Source organism: Staurois parvus, unplaced genomic scaffold, assembly GCF_062004578.1.
Source record: "Staurois parvus isolate SC_StPar_1 unplaced genomic scaffold, SC_StPar_1.0 ptg000086l, whole genome shotgun sequence".
NCBI classification, from domain to species: Eukaryota; Metazoa; Chordata; class Amphibia; order Anura; family Ranidae; genus Staurois; species Staurois parvus.
Genome location: NW_028317882.1, coordinates 5,242,317 through 5,267,504, shown reverse-complemented (window position 1 = coordinate 5,267,504; position 25,188 = coordinate 5,242,317). Strand labels below are relative to the sequence as shown.

The 25,188-nt window shown below is 38.5% G+C and overlaps 1 protein-coding gene across 3 annotated transcripts in view; it reads left to right on the top strand.

The window, feature by feature from the left end:
- The window catches only part of UBA6 (ubiquitin like modifier activating enzyme 6), a 102,375-nt gene that overhangs the window by 13,621 nt on the left and 63,566 nt on the right, over positions 1-25,188 (top strand). For all 3 annotated transcript variants that reach the window (XM_089669989.1, XM_089669990.1, XM_089669991.1), the window contains exons 4-18: positions 2,081-2,109; positions 2,192-2,286; positions 2,545-2,656; positions 2,744-2,824; positions 4,897-5,019; positions 10,399-10,522; positions 13,173-13,276; positions 13,389-13,451; positions 16,498-16,574; positions 16,829-16,895; positions 18,186-18,329; positions 21,594-21,661; positions 22,870-22,948; positions 23,265-23,345; positions 24,588-24,665. In XM_089669989.1, coding sequence (XP_089526115.1) covers positions 2,081-2,109; positions 2,192-2,286; positions 2,545-2,656; positions 2,744-2,824; positions 4,897-5,019; positions 10,399-10,522; positions 13,173-13,276; positions 13,389-13,451; positions 16,498-16,574; positions 16,829-16,895; positions 18,186-18,329; positions 21,594-21,661; positions 22,870-22,948; positions 23,265-23,345; positions 24,588-24,665 — 1,325 coding nt within the window. The remainder of the gene's footprint in view (positions 1-2,080; positions 2,110-2,191; positions 2,287-2,544; positions 2,657-2,743; positions 2,825-4,896; positions 5,020-10,398; positions 10,523-13,172; positions 13,277-13,388; positions 13,452-16,497; positions 16,575-16,828; positions 16,896-18,185; positions 18,330-21,593; positions 21,662-22,869; positions 22,949-23,264; positions 23,346-24,587; positions 24,666-25,188) is intronic.

Here is a 25,188-nt window from a genome sequence, read left to right as displayed (position 1 = left end):
AGAAGTCATTGCAAGGGAGGAAATCACAGAAAATTAGTGCAGGAACCTTTTTCAAAGTCGCTGCAACTTGAGTCGCAGCAATTTGAACAGTTCCAAATGGGGTGTTACTTGTCATGCGATTTTGAACAGTCAAATCGCATGACAAATAGCAGTGGTGTGAACCAGGGCTTAATCAGTAGCAATGTTGTAAATAATAATAATAAAGTGCAAGGATGTTGATGGGGGGTTTGATTTCCCTGGGTGACCAGGTTCCCTGAACTGCAAGATATTGGAACACTCCTCCCCAGCCTGGGAGGCTGGCATCTGCTGTTATCACCCTGCATGGGTGTGGTAGGAATGACTTCCCCATTGTCAAGGCTGGATTGGAAATTCACCAAGCTAAGAATTTTCTTGGGATGTCAAAAGAAGGAGCTGTGGAGTGTTATTGATGGTTGTAAAGTTTCAAGTTTTAGGCTCCATGCACACTGGTCATTTTAATAACGCAGGTAACGTTAGCTGTGTAAAGTAATGCTAAAAACTTGAGTTTTTTTGCATTAGGATTTAGCCACGTTTTTTTTGGGGTTTTTTTTACAGAAAAAAATTTTATTTTGTTTTTGGTAAAAAAAAGTCCAAAAATGCCTTTTTGCCACATTGTTCAGTGTTAAAGCGTTTTTACAGCTAAAAAACTCATCTAGAAACCCACTAGTCCTGGAAGTTTTTTCCAGCCAAAAAACGCCCCTGCCAAAAGACGTTGATTAGTATGTGTGCATGAACACATAGGATAACATGCTGGGGGGTTTACTGACTGTAGTAAAAAAAAGTCAAAAGACAAAAACAGCAGCTGTAAAAATGTCCAGTGTGCATGAGGACTTAGAAGTGTGTCCGAGTATGGGCTCTTGTGTACAGCACCAAAAACACAACATTGCTCAGGCTTTTTTTTTTTTTTTTTTTTTTCTTTTAATGACCATTGTTTTTTATGGGTCAGGACACATAGTTGCATCAATGTGTGTAAACTAGCACAACTTTCAGATCAGTAAAAATATAAAAATATCTGGACAGTATTTTATGCATATACAATCAGAAATCACTCTCTTCAAATCTGGGAGCTAGGGGAAGCATTGTGGAATATTTACGCACCTGTATGCATGTAAATGCAAGCACTATATGGACCATATTCACATTTTATACTTGGAAACTTTCCTGTGCAAGGAGGCTTAATGCATAAAGTGTTTGGTAAATCAGATTGTAAGCTCTAATGAGCAGGGCCCTCTGACTCCTCCTGTATTAATTTGTATTGTAATTGTACTATCTGCCCTTATGTTGTAAAGCACTGCGTGAAGCGCTATTTAAATCCTGTTTAATGATAATAATATATCAAAACAGTGTTAACTAGGATAACTAAACTGTACTTTCTTCGTTGTTTATGCTTCCCAAGTAATGTATGTATTTTGCTCAGACTGGTTTTCCTCTAGAGATAAATGCGTAAAACCTTAAAAATCCTTACTGTAATGAGCTCCTCAGCCAGAATAAATCCGTTTAATGGGGTTATCAAAGTCCATTTTGGAATCTCGATTTTGAACAGCTAATTTGCATTTTCAAGGCTAGAATTTGAAACAAGACCAGCTCTTAAGCAAGCCATACATTATACAATGTTCTTTCCTTCCACCACGGGTAGAAAGAAAGTAAATAGCTTGATTCCCCCATCAACACAGTCATTGTTGATGGGGAAACCTTCCCGCAGCACTTTTGTATTCTGCTGGTGGGGAACCTTCCCTTCCAGCAGAACACAGTGATCACTGCCAGCAGCTATAGACACAGTGATCGCATGCAAAAAAATACAACAGGCTGGTTGTATTAAAGTTGATTGATTGGATAAACTTCAGTTCGACCAGCCTGCCCATAGATGAACTGAATCTCTGGCACTCCCTTTCTGAACCTGCTGAGATTCAGTCCATCTCAGTCCAGCTTAAGTGTGCTAAATTTGGGAGCCTCCTGACCACCTGTTTGACTCTGCATTAGTTCTTAGTATTTTGTAATACTGACATTTCTGGGCTTCATTGTAGCTGCTAAGTCAAATAACTGATTTTCTTTCTTATTGTAGCCAAGAACATTGTTTTAGCTGGGATAAAGGTAAGCTGTTACATCTACCTTCTTGCATTTTAATGAAAAGGATTGGGTGATAGTGGTTATAATGGAATGTTTATTTTATCAGGCGTTGACAATCCATGACACCAAACATTGTGAACCATGGGATCTTGGAACAAATTTTTTTATTAAAGAAGAGGATGTCAAGAATCAAAAAACTAGGTAAGAAAAAATTATCTTGAACATTTGTTAAAAGTATGAGCTTAGAACAGTCTTAAATACAGACTTCATGACGTAGTATCTTAATATCGCTGTGCTTAGCTGGCTTTCTATAATGAAGTTATAAAGCCTTTTATTATTCAAATCAGTTGCACAGCATGTCTTGGCTTGGCTTTCTTATAACTCTATGAATGCTCCATAGAATATATTTGTATTGTGAACGAAGTCATCTTGAAACCTAGTGACAATCTTTTATTGCAGAGCCGAAGCATGCCTTCACCATATTTCAGAGCTTAACCCTTATGTCCAAGTAAGATCATCTACAGTGCCACTGGATGAATCCACTGATCTTTCATTTCTGAGGCAGTACCAGGTATTACCTAGCAGTCTATTAGCTTTCAGTTTCTATAGATGAGTGACATGCACTTGATAATTCTGTATTTTATACTTTTTATCCTAGTGTGTCATACTGACTGAAACAAGGCTTTCCTTAAGAAAAAAGATCAATAACTTTTGTCATGATCATCAACCACCTATAAAGGTAATGCTTTCAATATAAAAAATGCTAGCTAATGTAAAAAAAAAACTCTTCCTAAAGTGAACCTGTGCTAAGCAACAGGTTTCATCTTTTCTTTTCTTCACTGTTCCATCCAGCCACCTGGAACAGATCATAAGAATCCCCTCCCCGTCTCCCCCCCCACCAGCCCTTTCCCCAAGTGGTAAATTGCCAGGTCCCACCATTGTCTTGTGTGGGCAGGGAGAGTCTCTGTGTAACCTCTGACTGGAGCAAATTGCAGCTTCCACAGGGATTTTTCTTGAGTTTCTGGGGTTGAGCAAGAAAACTGCAGTGAACAGAGGATAAGTATCTGGGGGAACATGGCACTTGCGAGAACCTGGTTCTCTGCTTTGCATGGGCATAGCACAGCTTTATGGTAAAGCTGTACTTCTGTATACAACAATCAATGAGATGGGGAATGAAAAGGTCAGTTTTTTTTTTATTTTATTTTTTTTTCCAAGCTCTGGTGCAGTGAATGTGTTTTACAGTAGGAGAAAACAGATTGAGCAGAAGGATGACTTTGTGAGCATTCTGCTGCTTCTTTTCTGTCCAGTCAGCAGATGCTACAGGGGTTTTTTATGGACTTGCCTGTGATGTCTGGCAGGGTGTATAGATGTAAAAGTTTGGATTAACCAAAACTATAGATCTTTTGAATTCAGCCTCAAAACCACATAATTGTACAAGCAATGGTATATTTGAAGGAAAGGTTTTATGTTGTAGAGTGTGGCTGTGTCCAACCTGTGACGCAGGTTGAAAAAACATGGTGTAGGGTTTTTTGTGTGTACTTTTTTGTTGCTCGGATAACTTTACATGGTTAGTTGTTGTGTTTTATTGTTTGTTTATATTTTGTTTTTTTTTTCCTGTTTGTTTTTGGTTCTATTTTTTTATCAAATCTGTCTAAACAGAAAAATGTCAGTGTACTGAAGTGCCAAATTTAGTATAGCAGTAATATTCATAACTATGTTCGGTTTACAAATGAAGTAAACAAGTTGACTCTCATGTTATAGTCTGTACTCTGCTTTAGGAAAGCCTGTAGTAAGGGAATCCAGAGGCTGGTACTGGTGTATCTCTGTCTAAGAACAGTAGTTCCCTGGCTATCTCTGGCTTCTTTGCTTTGTCACTAACACAGAACACACTGATAATACTAAGAAACTAAAACAGAAGGATAGCCAGGCAGCTAACGTCTTCAAGAGACGAGGTCAGCATTGGTATTCTCTGTATATTCTCATTGCAGGTTTCTAGTATTATCCCTCAATTCATTTACAGCTATAGTTACAAGTGTAAGTAATGCCGCTCATGTGAAATAATGATCTACACCTTTATTGTCAGTCTGCAACACCCACAACTATTTTCAGGAAAGAGCTGCTAATTTAAACTCTGGTCAGAGTAAGAGGACAAATAATCAACACTTTTTTAAGCATCCGTTAAACTGCTCATAAGTTTATATACTTCCCTTATTGTCACATCTGCAGAGAAAATTTGACAGTATATGGCCAGCTGTATAGATCTTGTAGACAGACATTGTTTTAAAGAATGTTGACCTTGTCAACCAAACCTCTCTAAAACATGTGTACAGAGGTGAGTTTAGAATGCATTTGACTTGAGTTTGCGATGCCTTTGAATTTGATTGGCAGTGGTTACATGTAGAAATAAAACGTTGGATCTTACAAGGTCATAGAGATGGAAACATATCAAGAACACTGTAAATGTATGATCTGTATTTTCTGTATATTTTCAATGCCTTCCTGTTGATATGAAAAGAAATGTTTCCAGTTGCAGGACTGTCATAATCCTGGGTAGAAAACCGATTGATTATGATGGTCATTAATCCAGGGGGGAAGTTTGTGCAAGCTTTATCATGCACTTTACAAGCCTGCAAGGTCCTGATATTACTAAGGAGCTGTTTGCTTGTCATCAGCAAAAAAGTGATATATTTTTCATATAATTATATGCAGCATTGGACTTTCTTTAGCTTGTAGACAGAGATTTGTCTAATTACATGAAAACGGCTAATGTCACTTTTTTTTTTTTTTTGTTTTTTTGTTTTTTTTCTTCAGTTTATTTCTTCAGATGCCTATGGTATATGTTCCTATTTGTTCTGTGATTTTGGAGAAGAATTTGAGGTGATGGATACTACAGGTGAAGAGCCAAAAGAGATCTTTATTTCCAATATAACACAGGTAAAGCGTAATAATTTTATTCTAAAGTTATTTCATTGTATGGTTTTTATAGTATGATAATCCTGTTTTACAGAATAAGAATACCTCCCTTGGTATGCTTTAAAGATGTTTTGTCCTATTATCGTTTGTTTCTGTTCTATAAAAAGTCCACCCAAAAATGATAATTATGTACTAAATGGACTACTGTAACCTACAGGCTGAAATCCTCTTCTCCTGCAGTCCTTATAATAATGTAGACTTTTGTCTGGATTCCTTTTATTTAGCACAAACGGAGTATAGCGATGTAGGGGTTGTGCTGGAACTCCATTGAAAAGAGTTCACCAATACTTTCCCAAATATAATATATACAATCTGTCATCCTGTGGATGGTATGATTCCTCAAAACAGATTACTGAGGTATATTCTGAAATAAGAACTCTAGGAAGCAGTGTTTTGTTTAATATGCCCCCTTAATAGAATCCCACAGTAGACTGGTAAACATCCCATTCTGTGTGAAAACTCTTAAGCCCTGGTGCACATACAGTTGTGTTCAAAATAATAGCAGTCAGACATCACTAACCTGATCAATCACTGTTTTTGGTAGAAATGATATTTCTACATGGCAAATAATTTACTAGCAGGTGTAGTAGAGTAATAGAAATCCAACAGACCCAACAGTCATGACATGCATGCTGCTGATTCTGTGTAATTGAATCACTAATTGAAAGGGGCGTGTTCAAAATAATAGCAGTGTGGAGTTCTATTAGTGAGGTCATTCATTCTTTGAAAAACAGGTGGCAATTATTGCCCTTATTTAAGGAAGGAAGGCAGCAAATGTTGTACATGCTGGTTACAGTACTTTTCTCTCTGAAATTCTGAGGAAAATGGGTAGTTCCAGACATTGTTCAGAAGAACAGCGTACCTTGATTAAAAAGTTGATTGGAGAGCGGAAAACATATAAAGAAGTGCAGAATATGATAGGCTGCTCAGCTAAAATGATTGAAAATGCTTTAAAATGGCAACCAAAACCTGAAAGATGTGGAAGAAAGCGAAAAACTACCATTCGAATGGATAGAAGAATAGCCAAAATGGCAAGGAATCAGTTTTTTTTTTTTTTTCAAGCTCACCACAATGCACAGGTTGTTGACATATTTGTGCTGTTGTGTATTAAAACACAGGTCTGTTTTGTTACCATTAAAAAAATCAATAGCACAGCAAAAAGGGATAAAACACACCTATTACCGCAGTGCAAATTTGTGAACCCACCCTAACTGTTTTTTAGAGCTATATGATTCTTACACTTCCTGAAATGCAGTAAGACAAAAAATTCCAACACGTTCATGTGTGTGCACCAGATAGTGCTGTGAATTTAAAAAGTATATGATCTGCAGCACTGATTAAGAAAAAAACATGTTGGACAAATTATGATGCTGGAATTCCATTAACTCATATTCTGACATCATGCAGATCTCAGTAGGTACAAAAAAACTGTACAAAACATAATATATTTTTCATCAAAAACATGCACATTATTTGTAATCACAATCTGGTGCTTTAACAAAGAGTGGTGTAGGACTTTAGAAAAGTGCACAACATTGAGGCTGCGTTCACACTTGAGTGTTTTGTAGCTTGAAGCTCCAAAGAGGCTCAGACTTAAAAAAATCAATTGTTCTGTATGTTGCCTGTTCGCACGATCAAGTGTGGACATGCACCATAGTGAACAATTGATTTTTTACTTTTGAGCTTTTTTGGAGCTTCGAGCCTCAAGCTACAAAATGCTCAAGTGTGCATGCAGCCTTATAGGCTGAGAAAATGGAGCCAATGCTGCTCCTAATTAATTAACACATTGGTGCAAGCTCGCAATGGAGATGGGAGAAGGGTTGGTAAAGTGGTATAAAACCCAAAATCAATAATTCATTGAATTGCAGCTTACCATTTCTTAGATGTGAACAAAATAACAAATCAACCTGCGCACCCACAAACAAAAGACTAAAATATTATAAATAATAGCAGGCTTACACTAAAAGTGATAATACTGCATCTTTAAAACAAAAATCTAATAGCCAAACTGATTACTCATTAGGTAGACGTGTGGAAAATGCATTAAATAAATCAACAAAACAAAGCACATATACAGTGCATGCACTCTATGAAAAAACACAGGTATATTAATATATACAAGCATGAAAAATCCCAAATCCTCAAAGGGTGAATATCACACCAACATTGGTATTGTGGTAACACACAAAATTTAAAGTCTCAATCCAGATGTAGACAGTGATGAGAACTCTTTTTGCAATAATTCCACAGTGTAGTGTTCAGTCTTCACCCTGTGGCACTCCTAACTGCTCACATTACAGAAATGACCTTGCAATTATAATGAGGTTAGAAGTGCGTGTATCCCCATGTGGGATTAGAATGGAGGTCTGGCCTCTTCCACAAACTTCCAGATGTCACGTAGCTTTTAAGACAAGTTGCTAAGGCACATATAGAGACAAAACCTCTCCTAGTGCTCACTGATGACTTTATTATATACAGTGCTCAGCATAAATGAGTATACTGCTTTTGAAAAGTAAGATTTTAATCAATATCTCAATGAACACAAGAAAAGTTTCCAACATTTTGACAAAACTGAGTTTTATAGAACATTTGTTTAGCTCATTACATGAAAGTAAGGTTAACTAGAAAAGCTACAATTTCTGCGGAAATTGTGTGAAGTGTTCTTGCCTCCACCAGTAGTCTACAACTGGAGTGGTCGCAGTTTAGAAATTGCCCTTCAAATCTGAGGTGGCTAGAGTGCAGTTTCAATGAATGTCAATGGCCGGCATGAGTTTCAAACAAATGGTCATATTGTGAAAACTATCAGGACTATGGCTTAGCCGTGGACATTTTTAGTGGCAGCAGGGATAGCTGAACATTTTGATATAAGATTTGTGTAGGTGGGCTTGAAAATGAAGGAGTGATGGCAGTTTAGAAATCCATGTCCTGATTTTTTCAGCTCACACTCTAGCTTTTGTCAGCTCCCACTCTAGTTTTGAACATTCCGCCATTCATGGGACCAATTTCACCACAAAAACGCTGATATTTCGTGAACCATTCGGCAAAACGTTCCACAAAGTAATAGCACACTAATCGGGAACAATCCGCATGTTTCGGTATATTACTGTCTATGTAGTGTAAAAACTGTGGGAGGAGTTAGGGTGGTAAATTTGGCTATAATAATAAGAATATGTATGTGAGATAACAGTAAGTGGTCTGGCCATGCAAGAACACCTAATAATATAACTTGATTTACAAAATCTTCAGTTTTACTCAAATTAGTTGATGCAGAAATGAATACACCCCACAACAAAAACTACTCCATCTAGTCTTTTGTATGACCTCCATGATTTGTAAGGACAGCACAAAGTCTTCTAGGCATGGATTGAACAAGTTGGCGACATATTGCAACATCTTTCTTTTTCCATTCTTCAAGAACGACCTCTTTTAGAGCCTGGAACCTGGATGGAGAGTGATGCTCAGCTTGTCTCTTCAGAATTCCCCCATAGGTGTTCGATTGGGTACAGATCAGGAGACACACTTGGCCATTGAATCACTTTCACCCTGTTATTCTTCAGAAATGCAACATTGGCCTTAGATGTGGTTTGGATCATTGTCATGTTGGAAAAGTGCAGGATGACGAAAGGCATGGAGTGATGGTAGCATCTTCTCTTTCAATATAGAGCAGTACATCTGTGAATTCATGATACCATCAATGAAATGCAGCTCCCCAGTATCAGCAGCACTCATGCAGCCCCACAGAGACACTGCCACCACCATGTTTCACTGTAGGAACCATGCATTTTTCTTTGTACTTCTCACCTTTTGCGAGGCCATACAGTTTTAAAGCCATCAGTTCCAAAAACATTTTATCTTGGTCTCATCACTCCAGAGTACAGAGTCCCAGTAGTCTTCTTTGGCATCTCCTGGCAAATTCTAGGTAGGCTTTTTTGTGCATGGGTTTTGGGAGAGGCTTCCTTCGTGGACAAAACAAATGCATGCCATTCTTCTGAAGTGTATGCCGTATTGTGTCACGGGAAACCATCACTTCAGTTTGGCTTTCTACGACTTTAGCTAACTGCAGTGAACTTGCATGGTGATTTTCTTCGACCTTTCTTATCAGAAGACGCTCCTGTCGAGGTGTTAACTTCCATGGACGGCCTGGATGTCTTTGTCAGATGGTGCAGTTCCATTGTTGTTAAATTTTTGTATCACTTTTGCTACAGTATTCTGACTGATAAGTAAAGCTTTGCTGATCTTGTAACCTTCACCTTTCTTGTGTAAAAACATTATTTTCTTGTGACATTTCTCCTCCATGTGGTGTCATTGCTGACAGCATGTCATGTTCTTTAAGTAACACCATTTTATAGTTCACTGTCTGCTGGACACCTGTTTAATGAATAATTAGACTCACCTGTAGTTGAAGGATGTTGTCTAAAATTTAGCTTTGCTCCTAGGACTTTCATTGGGGTTTATTCATTTTTGCAATATGGTCTTGAATGAATTTGTTAGGAAAAATACTTTTTTGTGTGTGCAAATTAACAAATCTTGTTTGCAATCAATGGCCTGCATTTGTGGGAGTATTTTGTAGTATAGCGTCCCATAGAAAATGTTGATTCTGAAAGGAAAGTAAAGGTTTTCTGACAAATTCGTTGGGGTGTACTCATTTATACTGAGCATTGTAAAATCAAGATTAAAACCACTCAAATGATCAACATGATATCCGTACATAAAGTAAAACCTTCAATCCACCCACAGGGATAGAAATGAATGGCGTACTTCTCACTACACTTGTCAGAGACTCTATTCCACTGTGATGATGTAATCGACCAAAAGGCCCCTGGCCCTTTCACATATCGTCCAATCACGGACATTCTCATTCATTGATAAACTGCAAAGCGATCTCTCTCTTAATGGTGCCCGTGCCAAGCGGATGACCTCCTGTGTTCAGAATGCAGCAGTGCAGCCAGTTTGCAAGGGATCCGGAAGCTAGTTTGAGATCACTGGAATACCAATGTCCACTACATTGATTTCCAGCTTCTAGAGATATCCCAAAAGTATGGCACATACATAATTGCATCTGTCCAAGCTGTACCAATGTAACTATATTCAAAATGCCATACCTGAATTTCAGGTTTAAGATGTGTGTTAAAATTCCCAAGATGGAACTGAGGAGTTTTTTAAGGACTTTAGCACTGCTGCTTGAAGCATGTTGAAAGCTTTGTAAATTCTTTGAAAAAAACTGCTGAAAACTTTGTAGCAGCTACACACTGTAGTTATACTGAAGACTGTGTGAACAAGGCCTAATGATTGTTTTTCAGTTTGCTGAAAAGTTTTACTAACATTCATTATTGTTGACAGTCAAATCCTGGAGTGGTTACGTGTTTTGAGAACCGGTCTCACAATCTTGAATGTGGACAATACGTGACATTCCGTGAAGTGAATGGAATGGCTGCTTTAAATGGGTCCACACATCAGGTTTCAGGTAAATCGCATGAACATGCAAAAGCTTATGCAGGCCATACATAGGTTGAACTCCGAATGCTTTTTCTAGAGAAAATCAGAAATTTTGTGCATTTTGTAATCCAATGGTGCCACCATTGATTTCTTGCACAATTCTCCTATCCTTGATTAGAAATTCGTTTAAAAAAAATTTCCAACATGCTGATCACTCAGATTCAATGGTCGTTCGAAAATCTGCCATTGCTATGGCCCACTAATGGAGCAAAATTTGAATGAAAACTGTTTAAAAAGATTTTCGAAAGAAAATTCTTTCGGAATTCGATTCATGTATGGCCGGCTTTAGTATACGTTTTATTTACACCATGACTGTTCTGCACATGTAACTAAGCCCTTTTTTCTATAATGCTTAATAATATATACTTTATACCAGTTATAGTATATTTTGGGTAACAAAGATTTATTATTATTATTATTATTATACAGTATTTATATAGCGCCAAAGGGTATGCTCAGCGCTGTACAGTAGCAAGGGGGACAGAACATGAGACAAGACAGTAACAATACACTACACGAGGGGTTCGAGGGCCCTGCTCTTTCGAGCTTACTATCTTGGAGATATGCTTCATGTTAAAGCAGACCGTTTCAATGGAAAAATCCTGTTTTGACCATCGCATTTCTTGTGTTTCATAAGGACTGGCAGCTCCAATTAAAAATGTATCTTTCATCCACAACCCAGCCTACTGTAAAAATGTAGTATTTGCTAGGCTACATTTACATGGCTGGAAGGGTGTGGATAGTTTGCTTTGTTCAGAGGCCGAGCAGCTGTGGCCAGAATGCAGCAGGAACACTGACTCTGGAGGAGAGGGTGCTTTTAACCACTTGACCGCCAAAAGGTTTTACCCCCACCATGACCAGGGCATTTTTTGCTTTTCAAAATAGATCTTTCTTTTGTTGGTATTTAATCACCACTAGGTTTTTTATTATATAAGCAAAAAAAAACCGCTATATTTTCTACTTTTTTGTTAATTAAAATAAAACATATCCAATAAAATCTAAATTCTTCATAAATATAGGCCAAAATGTATTCTGCTACATGTCTGTGGTAAAAAAAAAAAAAAAACAATTAGTGTATATTCATTGGTTTCTGTGAAAGTTATAGCATCTACAAAGTGTGTGTGCTGGAATTTTATAGATGTTATACTTGTAGTGAGCAGTGCCTTACAGTGTGACTGTGATAGTATGGCTGGCAATCTGGAGCTAACAGACACAGGCTGGGAGGGACACTAACAATGACATCACTAGTGACACTAATATTTAGCAATGCACCGAAATATCGGCAGCCGAAATGTATCGGGTGAAATTGGTGTTATTGGCATTTTGGTGATAATGGCCGCCGAAAACGCGCAATTTTGCAGAGATTTTACCGTGATTTATTGCCTAGCTTGGCTATGCCTCTCAGCAGCAAGCAGTTACAATTGATCTTATTCAAATTTATTGTTTTACACTTTTTTTTTTTTTTTTTTTCCAATTTAACCTAATTGTTCTCACAAGGGGATAACAAGCTGCCTATGTGATGGCTTTGGGCAGTGGCAGGTGGTCTTTATAGAGACATCGGGGGTCTGTTAGATTGCCCTCCAAAGCAGCTGATCAAGCACAGATCATGCTTTCCTAGCTGAAACCAGCTGAAAGTGATTAAATCGGTCACTTCTTGCATCATTCCTCACAAAAGAGATCAGGGAACCAATCGTCCTCCCCTCTCCTCTGTGTAAAGAGATCTCGGCCCCTCCCGAGGTGGTCTATGACCTCCTAATAATCACTTGCTAACGGGACAATTTTATATATACAGCAATCAACAAGTGATTAGAAAGTGTCCCCTGCAGGGTCAAAACAGAAAGCAGAATTACCTGCAAAAGAAGAATGCAGGAGTTTTGTACGCTTTCAGACAGTACACCACACTGGCACGATATAATAGAAGTCTATGGCAAAGAGCAGCTAACCCGCAGGAAAGTCTCCGGTGCACTGTGCTGCACCTGCAGTGCGGGTAAACCCAGCGCATCAGTGTGAAAGCAGCATTATAGGGGGCTCAGGGCAGTAAGTATTTGTTTACATTTGCAGTTTGGGGGGCAATAAAGCCCCACCGTTGAGATGTTGTTTTACCACACTCACCGACCACTGGTGTAGCGTGAGGGGTGGAAATGGCGATCCTGCCCCATGCTCCATGGAGCCAATGTGATCTCCCAGTCACATTCTGTTTTGCACTTGTAAAGGAGGGGTGGCGGAACTGATCCTCCCCATTTTCCTCCTGCACCTGCTGAAAGCCGGATTCTTCTCCTCTCCCTTCCTCTAGCATTCAGCGGCTGTAGGAGGAAGCTGTTAATTATGCTATTTAAAATAAAAAATTATATTCTGAACCATTTCATCTCATTGTGACCCCAACCGGTTACAAAATCACTTAAGTGGCCCTCACTCTTCAAAAGGTTGAGCCTCCTTTGCCTTAAATAAAGTTGGCTTAGAGCCACATACAGTTTGACAGCCGACTGCACAGTGATAAAATGTAAATTGATGGCCTCATTTACAGTGTTTTTTTTTTTTTTTTTTTTTTTTTTTTTCTTCTTGATGAAAATCTATGTTCTTGAGAACTAACTCCACCCCCCCTGTTTATTGATTTTTAGTTACATCACCTTATTCCTTTAGCATTGGAGATACATCAAGCATGGAACCATACCAACATGGGGGAATAGCTATGCAGATTAAAATGCCAAAGTCTTTCTGCTTTGTAAGTAGCAATGTTTTAAATGTATGTGGCAAGCTGTTTGCCAACTATCTCTGTTAGGGTTTTCTGCCTAGGTCTGTACAGCAGAGATAAGGTGTAAATTTTTCTTTTATAGGAAAGACTAGAAAAGCAATTGGTTGATCCACAGTTTCTCTCTGCTGACTTCAGTAAGCCAGAGGTAGGAAAACATTGTATCAGACTGTTGTATAGATCAGCTCATCTGTGTTTAGCAGAATGTATTGTTTCAATGGTGATAACCACTATCCTCTTTCAGTGCTATCCCATGCAGGGTACAGCAACAGGTTTACTTAAAAGCTTTGTCCCCAAACAGCACATACCCTTCTTTCCCTTAACACGCCATTTAGCCACCAGGAGTGATGAAAACCCCCCGGTACAAGCATGTGACTCAGTTCATATGGGGATGTTGGTGATTGGTCCTGTGCTGTCAGATGGGGACATAGGGACAACCAGTCCTGTGTAAGCAATGGAAATCTGGCTTCAGCTTTCACAAAGCTATTTTTACTTGTTCCCAGTGGCTGAAGGAAAGGGCAGACAAAAGGGAAAGGAAGAAAGTATACACTGCTGGAGAGGTGTCAGTAAAGTAAACCTGTTACTATTCCCTGCATTTAACTAGGTGTAGTCTGTTTCAGTTTCATCACCATTTCGCACAACTGGACCACACTATGGAAGACCTCAATATCTTAGTTCTTTAAGGAAATTTCAAAACCATCCAGGAAAGGAAAACTTTTGAGCTAAGAATATTTCTATTTGATACAAAAGATAATGGCCTTAATTTGGACATGGAATTCCTCACTCATTATCCAACAGTTTTACGACCCCCTCTGTGACTGTTGTCTCAACCCCTCCACAGTCTTTTTTTCTTTTGCTCTCTTATCTCTAGTCTAATCCTAGTTTTATAACCATTGCTATGTATATTTGTTTCTGTGTGTTCCCCCCCCCCCCCCCCCCCGCAGATTATTATTATTATTATTCAGGATTTATATAGCGCCAACAGTTTGCTCAGCGCTTTACAAAATAAAGGGAGACAATACAGCAACAATACAGTTCAATACAAGAGGGTTAGGAGGGCCCTGCTCCTTGGAGCTTACAATCTAAGAGGAAGGGGCTGGTGGTACAAAAGGTAATAACTGTGGGGGATGGACTGGTAGAAGGAATAGAAGATTCCATTATTGGCTGAAGACAGGATAGGCTTCCCTGAAGCGATAGGTTTTCAGAGATCACCTAAAAGTGGGCAGAGTGGGCAATAGTCTTATAGATTGGGGTAGAGAGTTCCAGAGGATGGGGGAGGCTCTGGAGACGAGCATGGGAGGAGGAGACAAAGGAGCTAGAGAGCAGGAGGTCGTGGGAGGATTGGAGAAGACAGTTTGGGTGATATTTGGAGACAAGATTGGTGATGTAATTTGGGGCAGAGCTATAAATGGTTTTAGATGTGATTTGTTAATGTTTGAATTTTATTCGTTGGGCAGTTGGAAGCCAGTGGAGGGATTGGCATAGAGGGATGGTAGATATGGAACGGTTAATAAGGTGGATGAGTCTGGCAGCAGCAGCATTCATGATAGACTGAAGAGGGGATAGCCTGCGATGAGGTAGGCCAATGAGGAGGGAGTTACAATACTCAAGGCGTGAGATAACCAGTGAGTGAATAAGTTGCTTAGTGGTTTCCGAGGTTAAGAACTGGCGTATCTTGGAGATGTTGCGGAGGTGAAGTCTACAAGATTCGGACAGTGATTGGATTTGGGGCTGAAAGGACAGATGGGAGTCTAGGATTACACCTAGTACCCTGGCATGAGGGGAGGGACTGATGGTTGTATTATTGATCTTGAAGGAGAAGTCAGGGGAGGGGGCACGGGCTGGGGGGAATACTAAGAGCTCCGTTTTAGAAAGATTGAGTTTGAGGAAGTGGATTGAAATCCATGCCGATATGTCAATTAGTAAGTTAGTAATGCGAGAGTAGACTGAAGGGGTGAAGTGAGGGTTAGAAAGATAGATTTGTATGTCATCAGCATAGAGATGGTACTTAAAGCCATGAGAGTTTATCAAGTGACCAAGGGAGGAGGTGTAGATGGAGAAGAGAAGGGGTCCAAGGACGGAACCTTGAGGGACCCCTACAGAGAGAGGAAGTGGAGAGGAGGAGATGGAGTTATAGGTAATGCTGAAGGAGCGCTGCGATAGGTAGGAGGAGAGCCAGGAGAAAGCAGAGTCTCCCAGGCCCTGTCTCCCTGCAAAGTACTGACTTTTTGCAACTTAGGGTAAATGCTGTTCTGTGATCTCAGCCTTAACGAAGTTGCAGAAAGTCAGTGCTTTGAAGGAAGAGAGTTTAAGGTGGAATCACAGAACGGCATTTACCCTAAGTAATGCATTGAATTGTTTCTTTTAACATTCTGCTAAAACTTTGTGAAGTAGTACTGCTTGGACCTTGAAGGGAACATACCCCGAAAACTTGTCCTGAAAATTGTATGTTAGTGCAAATAAAAAAAAAAGTATCACGGACAGTACTCAGTTGTAACTGTGTGACTGAAATTGAATTACTAAGCGTGCAGATGCTGCCTTTTTTACCAGATTCTTGCTCCATGTTACAAGTTCCATGGGGCCCCAAGCAGTGAAATCTACCACCATGTACAACACAGCTGTCATGGTCTTCATTTGGCATCTTTAGCTATACATCCAATATGAGGAGCGTCTTGCAAGGTTCCAAAATTATGCACTTTCACAGCTGTGATGTGATCTCTTTAATAAATATTTTGACTTTATTTTGAAGATGCATGATGTGCTGACAATTTGTTTGTTGTCGCCATAGTGCCTCACACAGCCCTCATACAATTTCCTGCTTCCTTTACTGTTGATTTACAGTATGTCTCATTTGGCTAGCGTTCTCCGTTTTTTGGGTTTTTTTTATTTTTTATTTTTTATTTTTTTTAATTTGAAAGTTTTAAATGAAGAAAAGTAACTTGCTGTTATCCAAACATAAATATGTGTGGCTTTTCCTTTTACATGTCTCCCAATTTGTAGTGCCATTTCAAACATTTCGTTTCAATTATAATTAGTGTTGTATTTCTAATGTTTGGTACCCTCTGTAAAGCCCTGTCTGTAATTTGTAGAATAGTAAAAAGTCAGTGATGTAGGGTGTACTAAACTGAAAAGCATACTAAAATTTATAGGTGTATGAATGAGATTATGAAAACCTATTCTCTCTGACTTCTAAGGCACCATTGAACATTCACACAGCTGTGTTGGCATTGGATCATTTTCAAGAGATGCACAGTCGTCTGCCTAACATAAGGTATTATTATTCTCACTTCTTCAGTGGAAACACTGTTAAAGTGGTATTTACAAAGATGTGCTGTCATTTTCTATTTTTTTTTTTTTTTTTTTTTATCTTTTACTTATATATTTCTTTCAGCGGTGTTAGGTAGAAAATGAAAAACTCACTTCTAAATGTCCAGCTAACATCTTGAATACCATATAATGAGTACATCTAAATAACACTGTCAATATATTTAGATTTTGTAACTTTGATAACCCTTGTTTCTATAGGTGTCTTCAGGATGCTGAGGAGATGCAGAAATTAGCAGCATCAGTAACTGAAACTCTGCAGAGTAAAGTAGGTTTCACAGCCTAAAGACTGCCTCCCAGGTTAAAGGCTTTATTGTTTTGATTTTTAATCCCTTCACTAAGGCCCCATGCACATGGAACATTTTCTTAACTCTGCTAGAATCCTTGCCTCCTGATAGCAGCATTTGGCAACAAAAGCCTGACGCTTGTAAAAGTGTGTAACGCGTTTAGCCGCGTCATGCATTTGGGCGTTAATTTATTTCATTACCGCGTCATGCATTTGGGCATTGATTTATTTCATTGACCACAATAAATAGTTCTGGCCATTGACCTGAATCATCGCTCAAGTGCTAAACGTACCTAGTGTTAACTCTGTTAAAAGCTCTAATGCACCTGGATGTACTGGCAGTGTTTTTAGTTTTTTTTTCCTGCCTCTAAACACTTCTAAAATTTTATGAGTGCATGGACACATAGGCTAACATGCAGAGGAGTTTAGAGGCAGGACAAAAATGCCAAAGGCCCCTAGGAGCAGCTGTAAAAACATATCCAGTGTGCATGAGGCCTTTTAAGTGATACATTTTTTTTTTTTTTTTGCATTTACAAAATAATAAGTGAAAACTTGTTGTTGGGATGCACTTTTTTAAATGACTATATGATTATGATTATTTTTAATGATTATGATTTAAAGGCATAGATGCTCCTATGTTTGCAATGCAGTCAGCATTTCTAGTATTCTGCTTGGCGAAAACTCTGTTTTGGCAGCATGAAGAGATAGAGAAGGTAGGCACAGGCAGAATTGTTGGGGGTGTCGATGCTTTAGTGCAAATTACCAGTTCACCCTTGGCAAGTAAAGTTGAAATGCATTGAAATGGATCTCTACAGGTTACTGTAAGTTGTAAATCTTGCTGGAATGGATAAAGTGCAGTTAAAGGGATGAAATGCTAACCATTTCACTGGCGGAAACCTGGAGCAGCATTTTCTTCAAGTATTACTTTCTTGTTCACTCATGCCAATAAGACTGTCAGCAAAGCTTTATGTAAATATTAGAATAAAGATGATTGACTCTTAGGCCTGGTTCACGTATGTGCCTGGAGGTTTGTGTGGACATGTCGCTGGTAGAGCAGCCCATTCATTTTAATGGGCTGCCCTACCATCGAGAAATGCAGGGAAAGAATTCCCCAACCCTTTTTTTTTTTTTTTAATTGTGCCGCACCGAACTGCAGTATGTTTCTATGCTGATTGGAAACGCAAACCATTTTGCATGCGTTCCCCAGCCGCAGAGGTGCGAACACAGCCTTAAAAGCATATAAACTTTTAATGTGTGCATTCTGTCTTTCAGCCTGTGTTGGATGAGCAGTTTGTTAAATGGTTGTCCTGGACATCTAGAGGTTTCTTGACTCCCCTTGCAGCTGCCACGGGAGGAATTGCCAGTCAAGAAGTCTTGAAGGCAGTAACAGGAAAGTTTTCACCTTTGCAACAGTGGGTAAGTTTTTCTAGGTTTTGGCTGGGTTTAATTTGTATTCTATTGGTACTGTAATCTTCATATAAAACTCATAAACCCTTTTATAGTAGGTATTGAAATGTTTGGTGCACTTTAGTATGATATTGCATGAATGCATGCTTCCCCTACCATATATGGTCCCCGAGGTACTTCAGGTTCCTCTTTTCTGGTGTAAAAGTAAGTGTACTCAACAACTGAAAGTGTATGTTAACTCTAACAATACATTTTTATTATTTGCACCCTTTAAATATACAATTGAAAGCATTTTGTTATATCCCAATAAACGCATAAACTAAGAACTGATCATGCAAACATGAATAAATGAATAAATATATAAAGTCCCGTGAGGTGTAAAACACCTGATAATATACAAAAAAACATATATAAAGTCCATAGCAATTCTTGAAGAGAAAAAAAAAAAAAGTGCTGATAAATGTGCAGAGATATTAAAAAATGGATGAATTGCCCGCTCCCCTCCCTCTTGCGACCCGCACAGGGTCAAAAGGCCTTCAGGATCACTAACACATGGACCCTTAATAGTGGTAATCCTCCACAGCTCTCCACACTGACCTCCCCTCATGTACAGATTCAAGCACAGGCTCACAGGGCAGCAGATCTCCTCTTCAGGCACATAAGGTGGCTGCAGCCACTTGATCCCTCAGAAAATAGAAGTGAATGCTTGCATAGTGTAAAACTATTTATTCACCAAACAAAGTATATATCGAATATGCTCACATTTAAAATCATCTTGTACATCACATGTAAATCACACCTCAGATCAGATGTACTTGCATGGGTGTCCAATGTAAATAAAGAAGGCATCCGACCAGAAGTGTGTCACCACCAACGCGTATCGTCACGCTTAATCTGTACATGAGGGGAGGTCAGTGTGGAGAGCTGTGGAGGATTACCTACTATTAAGGGTCCGTGTTAGTGATCCTGAAGGCCTTTTGACCCTGTGCGGGTCGCAAGAGGGGGGGGGGGGGCGGGCAATTCAGCCATTTTTGAATATCTCTGCACATTTATCAGCACTTTTTTTTTTTTTTTTTCTTTTTTTTCTTCAAGAATTGCTGTGGACTTTATATATGGTTTTTTGTATATTGTCAGGTGTTTTACACCTCACGGGACTTTATATATTCATGTTTGTTTGCATGATCAGTTCTTAGTTTATGCGTTTTATTGGGATGCACGTGTGTTTTGTGTTATATGGTGGGAACTGATTTTTAGTTCCGGTGGGAGGTTTTTTAGCACATTGAGTCCTGTTGTGACTTACTTGTTTGATTTGGAGCACTATTGGATCCCATTGGATTACTTGGGGCACCATTTATGTTATTTAGTCCTTTTAGGACCTCGTATTGACACTTGTCACACGTGATTATTTGAGTTTTTTGGCACTATTTAATATTGTGTTATTTGTGTCACTAATTTTGCACTGTTTCACTTATTCATTTATGTGTGAAGAATTTTTATGGTAGTATCGCTGCATCATTTGTGTTTCATTTATATTTTTTGTCTATGGGTATATGACTGTATATAGCAGCTTTACCTTTGTTGGTAGGTATTAGTTTTTAGGTAGGAGCGCAGGAGTTTGTCACATTTTGTTCTATCCTTTTAGCTTTATATCCAGCCAGAAATCTTGTGAATTCCTGGTTTTGTTTCCCTTTTGTGTGTACATATGCTGCCATGGTAGTAAGCGGTATATGCAGAACAATGAATACATTTACAAAATCTTGCAGGATTTTGTTTATTTATTCATCCATCACCATGTAACTGCCCTCTTTCTCACTTGACACATCCTATTTGATGAAAACTAAGTCTAACTGCGAGATTTAGCAAAATCTCACAAGATCTCACATCCTTGAAATGAGATCTGCCTAGCCCTAGGGGAACCTTGAAGTGTTAGAAAAAGAATAGGTAGGAAAATAACATACTTTAAAAAATGTGGTGGATGAATGCAGAACAGTGTGCTTAGTAGCGAGCAACATCAGATTATGTAATTGGAAGGAAATGTCCACTTTTAATGCATTCAAGTATGCCATATGGATGTAGATGTTCTTTGGTTTCACTAAAAGATTAGCATTCTGTTAAGACATTTAAGTTAGATTGTGTTGAAGCAATCTGTTTATTGGGTTGATGCATAAGATAAAAAAGTTAAACATACATACATGTGAGAAATGCTTCCTGCAAAAAAGACATAAAGCCCAACCTTGGAGGCCCCTAACATGTTTTGATTTTTTTTTTTTTTTCCTTTTTCATGCTTACTTTTGAAGTCTTGAGGCCTGTTACATGGCTGGGTACTGTACCTGTACTATACCTTTTTGGGTCTTCTCCTGGCAGTGAGCAATCCTTGATGATGCAGAGAGCAGCTGCTTTATTACACAGTGAATGGAGGGCATTCACATCCATTAGAGACCAGGCTTTTGATGCTGTACATTCACATAAACATAGTCATTATATTCTGCATTCTGGTAAAGAGCAGATGCATTGAACCGTACTGTTTATTTTTAGCATGCTGACCAAGATCTATAAGATCTTACTGTCCTTCAAACTTTAGGGGGGCTGGACTGGGAGTAGTCAATGCCCCAGCATCAGCGGCAGTAGACATTGTTGGTGGTCAATGAGAGTAAATAAATTTACATTGTACCCGTGGTCCGTGAGAGGAGGAATAGAAACTCATTGTGGAGTTGGTGTCAGTGGGAGGAATAGTGACCTACTGTTATTGTCAGTGGAAGGAATGGTGTCCCATTATTGGTTTCAGTAGGGGGAATAGTGCCCCATCATTGGTGTCAGTGAAAGGAATAATTTTCCACTGTTAGTGTCAGTGGAAGGAATAGTTTCCCATCATCCGTGTCAATGGTAGGAACAGTGCTCTAATTTTGGTGTCAGTGGAAGGAAAAATGCCCTATCATTGGGGTCAGTGGGAGGAATAGTGCTCCATCGTTGCTGTCAGTGAGAGGAAGAGTGCCTCAAGGGCCAGATAAAGTCAAGTAATGGACCTCATCTGGCCCGGGGACTGCAGTTTTAAGACTACTCTTTTAGAGCATGTACGTTGCAATTACAGCGAGGGTTTAGGCTGCATAAAAAACTGTACTTAAAACCAAGTACCAGTTTTTGAATGAGTAGCAGAGGTTTGTGTTTTCATCTTGTTTGCTTTCCATGTATTCACATGTTCACTCACATACATTTCCTGTAACTTTAGTTTATAGTACTTGGTTTATTTAGATGCATTGCTTGGTATTTCTCCAGCTATTTCTGGATGTCCTGGATATTGTCAAACCACTGGAACAAATCAGCAGAGAAGAATTCCTTCCAAGGTGCCATTCTTTATTTCATTTATGTGCTGGATTGTAGGCGCTTGTGTACATGGGCGTTACTTGCTTTTACATTTTGAATGGGCTAGCAGGGGCTGTGACCTCTTCTTCTTCCTTCTTCCTTCTTCCTTCTTTCTTCTTTCTTTTCCACCTTATGGAGCATACCATAATACATGGCATGTGCATTGTCACGTGTTGCAATATGGTATGCTGCACACTACAATATTGGTTTTGAGCAGCATTCAAACTCTAAAACCGTTTGTGTGGCAAAATTCTGTTTCAGATTGATGTCACTGCAATGTGGTATCACATGGTAAAACACAAGTGATGCCCCAGTACCCTAATACAAATATCTGAATGGGGTCTTACAATTTTCTCAAGGATGAAGTGTCTTTTGGCCCCATGTCACAGTGATTGGTACTTGAGAAGCCAATTTCCAGTGAGCTAGATATGCACATTTACATTTTGAAGTGCCCTATTCTTTAAAATGAATTTTTTATGGTTTTGAAAGGCTATGCAAAACTGTTTTTCAGCATGGATTTTCACAAAATGCAAAGTCTGCATCCATAAAATGAGGCCAGTTTAATAATAAAAACAATATGGATAATTTGGGGTTGATTTACTAAAGGCAAATAAACTGTGCAGTTGCGCTTTGCAAGTGCAGTTGCACCAGAGCTTAATAAATGAGCAGACACTTTGCTGACTTCCATCATCCAATCATGTGCTAGCAAAAATGATTTTTTTCTCTATTTTCCTTGCACATGATTGGGTATTCTTTGCAGAGTGAATCTTTACCTCATTCACTAAGCTCTGGAGCAATTGCACTTGCAGAGTGCAACTGCACTTTGCAAAGTGAACAGTTCATTTGCCTTTAGTAAATCAACACCTTTTGTGTATAGCTTCAACAGTATGCATGTGAACTGTGGAAGACTGCAGAACAATCATTGCACAAATCCTATTAGTAAGGCAGTATCTGAGAAAGCACAAATATTTTGTTTTACCAGACTGCCACTTACTTGAAATATATGAGATGATAAATCTGCTAGTTGTGTTGATTAAGCTGGGCTGAAAGAAAAATGGGAATTGTAAATATTGGGTGGGGCATTACTTCAAAATCTCTTGCCTAGGGCAGAAATCTTCATAGTAATAACCTTTTGAAATACATTTCCATGATTGTTGATATTGGAATAATATTTATATTGTTAATTTAGGGGAGATCGATATGATGCTCTCAGAGCTTGCATTGGAGACACTTTTTGTAAGAAGATTCACAACTTGAATGTTTTCATGGTATGTATTTTATCTAAATCTTGAATTCACATATAGATTTCATGTACAAGAAATAACCTCATGACCTTATGGCTAAAAGGGACAATGCAAATGTTGATTATGCAAAAAGCACTTCATGTTGTTGTACAGATAAGTAAATTAATGTGAAGAGAACAAAATTGTATTCTATTATGGCCTGTGTAATTAAAAAGCCAAAATTAGTTTGGGCTGTACTTCTCCTTTTTAATGGTTATTACTTCTTAATGGTTGTTGGCTTAAAAAATAAAGTCTGTTTTAAGAAGATTTTGCATCTAAATTTTTTTTGTTTGTTTTACAGGTTGGATGTGGTGCTATTGGTTGTGAAATGCTGAAAAATTTTGCACTTCTTGGGGTTGGCTGTGGCTCAGAGAGAGGATTGGTAAGCATTTGACCCTATAGAGGGTATTTTTGTATTGGTCTTTAGGCTTAGTCGGCCCATTGTGCCATTTTTGTGTGTTTTTTTTTTTTTTGTTTTTTTAAATAAGGATTTCCACTAAACTGAATTTTTTCATGCACTTTTTTTTTTTTCCTCCTGTAGTATCGGGAAGTTTCTCTTTTGCAAAACACTCTCTTAAGGATTCTTCATCTTGATGTTTCCTTTGCTCATTGATCCAAAGTCCAATCCTACAGATTAGTGACACTAGGCATCTTTATATTTGGAGTACTTCTTTACTTTGGGGCACATTGGGGTTGATTTACAAAAGGCAAATACTGTTCACTCTTCAAGGGAATTATCCCCAGACTCAAGTGGATGAGGTGAAGCTTGATTTCCATCATCCAGTCTTGTGCAAGCAAAAATGCTTTTTTTGTTTTTTTTTTTTTGTTTTTTTACACGATTGTGTATTCTTAGCAAAGTGAAACTTCACTTTCACTAAGCACTTCACTTTCAATAAGATCGGGGGGGGAATTCCCTTGCAAAGTGCAATTTCACTTGTAAAGGGACCAATGTATATACCTTTTAGTAAATGGACTCCGTTATCTCTACATTTTACCACTTTTTTTGTCCTTTTGGGGCTATGTTGAGATCAATGAATTGGTGTGATGCAAATTGTAGTATTTCATTTACCACTGTTGTTATATGTAATATGATATAGCAGTGGATGATTTAAAGGGGGCTTAGAGTTTGGTAGGACATGATCTTTTGAGCTTCCTGTAGCTGTCATATGGTAGTGATGTTGTGGAGGATTCCCAGAAACTGTAGCACCAGTACCTGTAATGTTCAGTTTCCTGTTCACTAAGGAGTGAATGCAAACACTCACTGAAGTAGATTGTGTTTCAGCTTTGTAGCTATTATGCATCTACAAACAATATCTTTTGTTACCCGGTGGCACCATTTCACTACCAAAACACTAGCTTATACAGAAGGCAGCTTTTGATTGTTGTCTGCCTTGGTGATATGAGAAGCTAATGTATAAATTGTAAATTTACATGTTACTTAGTAGCTGATATTTGTCTTTGTATTTTCTAATGTGCCTAAAACACATAAGTGAGCAGTACATCTATTTGGGTATTTGCTCAACACATATTTTCAGATGTTCCCTAAATTTCTCCATTTCTTTTTTGTACCAGTAATAAACAGTAAAACAAAATGTTATATTCAGTTATTTTGTTTTGCTTTTAGGTCACAGTCACTGACCCCGACTTGATTGAAAAATCAAACTTGAACAGGCAGTTTCTCTTCCGACCTCACCACATTCAGGTATATTTACTTGGCCTACTTCTGGTGGAGCTATGTTGCCACATTTACCATTGATGCCATACCAATGTTTTCCATGGCTGTTTTCATGCTGGATGTACTGAACTCAAGGCAAACCGATAAATACACTTTACAGCTTGATTATATGGATTTACTGACAATGTACAATGCATTCATAAAGTGTTCAAATCCCTTCACTTTTTTTCAGTTTTATTCTGTTACATCCTGATACTATAGTTTTAAATTCACTATATTCTCATTAATCTACACTCTGTACCCCTTAATGACAAAGTGACAACAGAAGTTTTGTAATGTTTGTAAATTTATGAAAAAGGAAAAACTGAAATATCCCAATGGCATAAGTATTCTGGCCCTTTGCAGCAACACTTGAAATTTAGCTTGGGTGCCCCCCATTTCTCTTGATCATTGCTGAGATGTTTCTACACCATGATTGGAGTCCACCTATAGTAAATTAAATTGATTGGACATGATCTTGAAAGGCGCACTCCTCTTTACAAAATTCCGC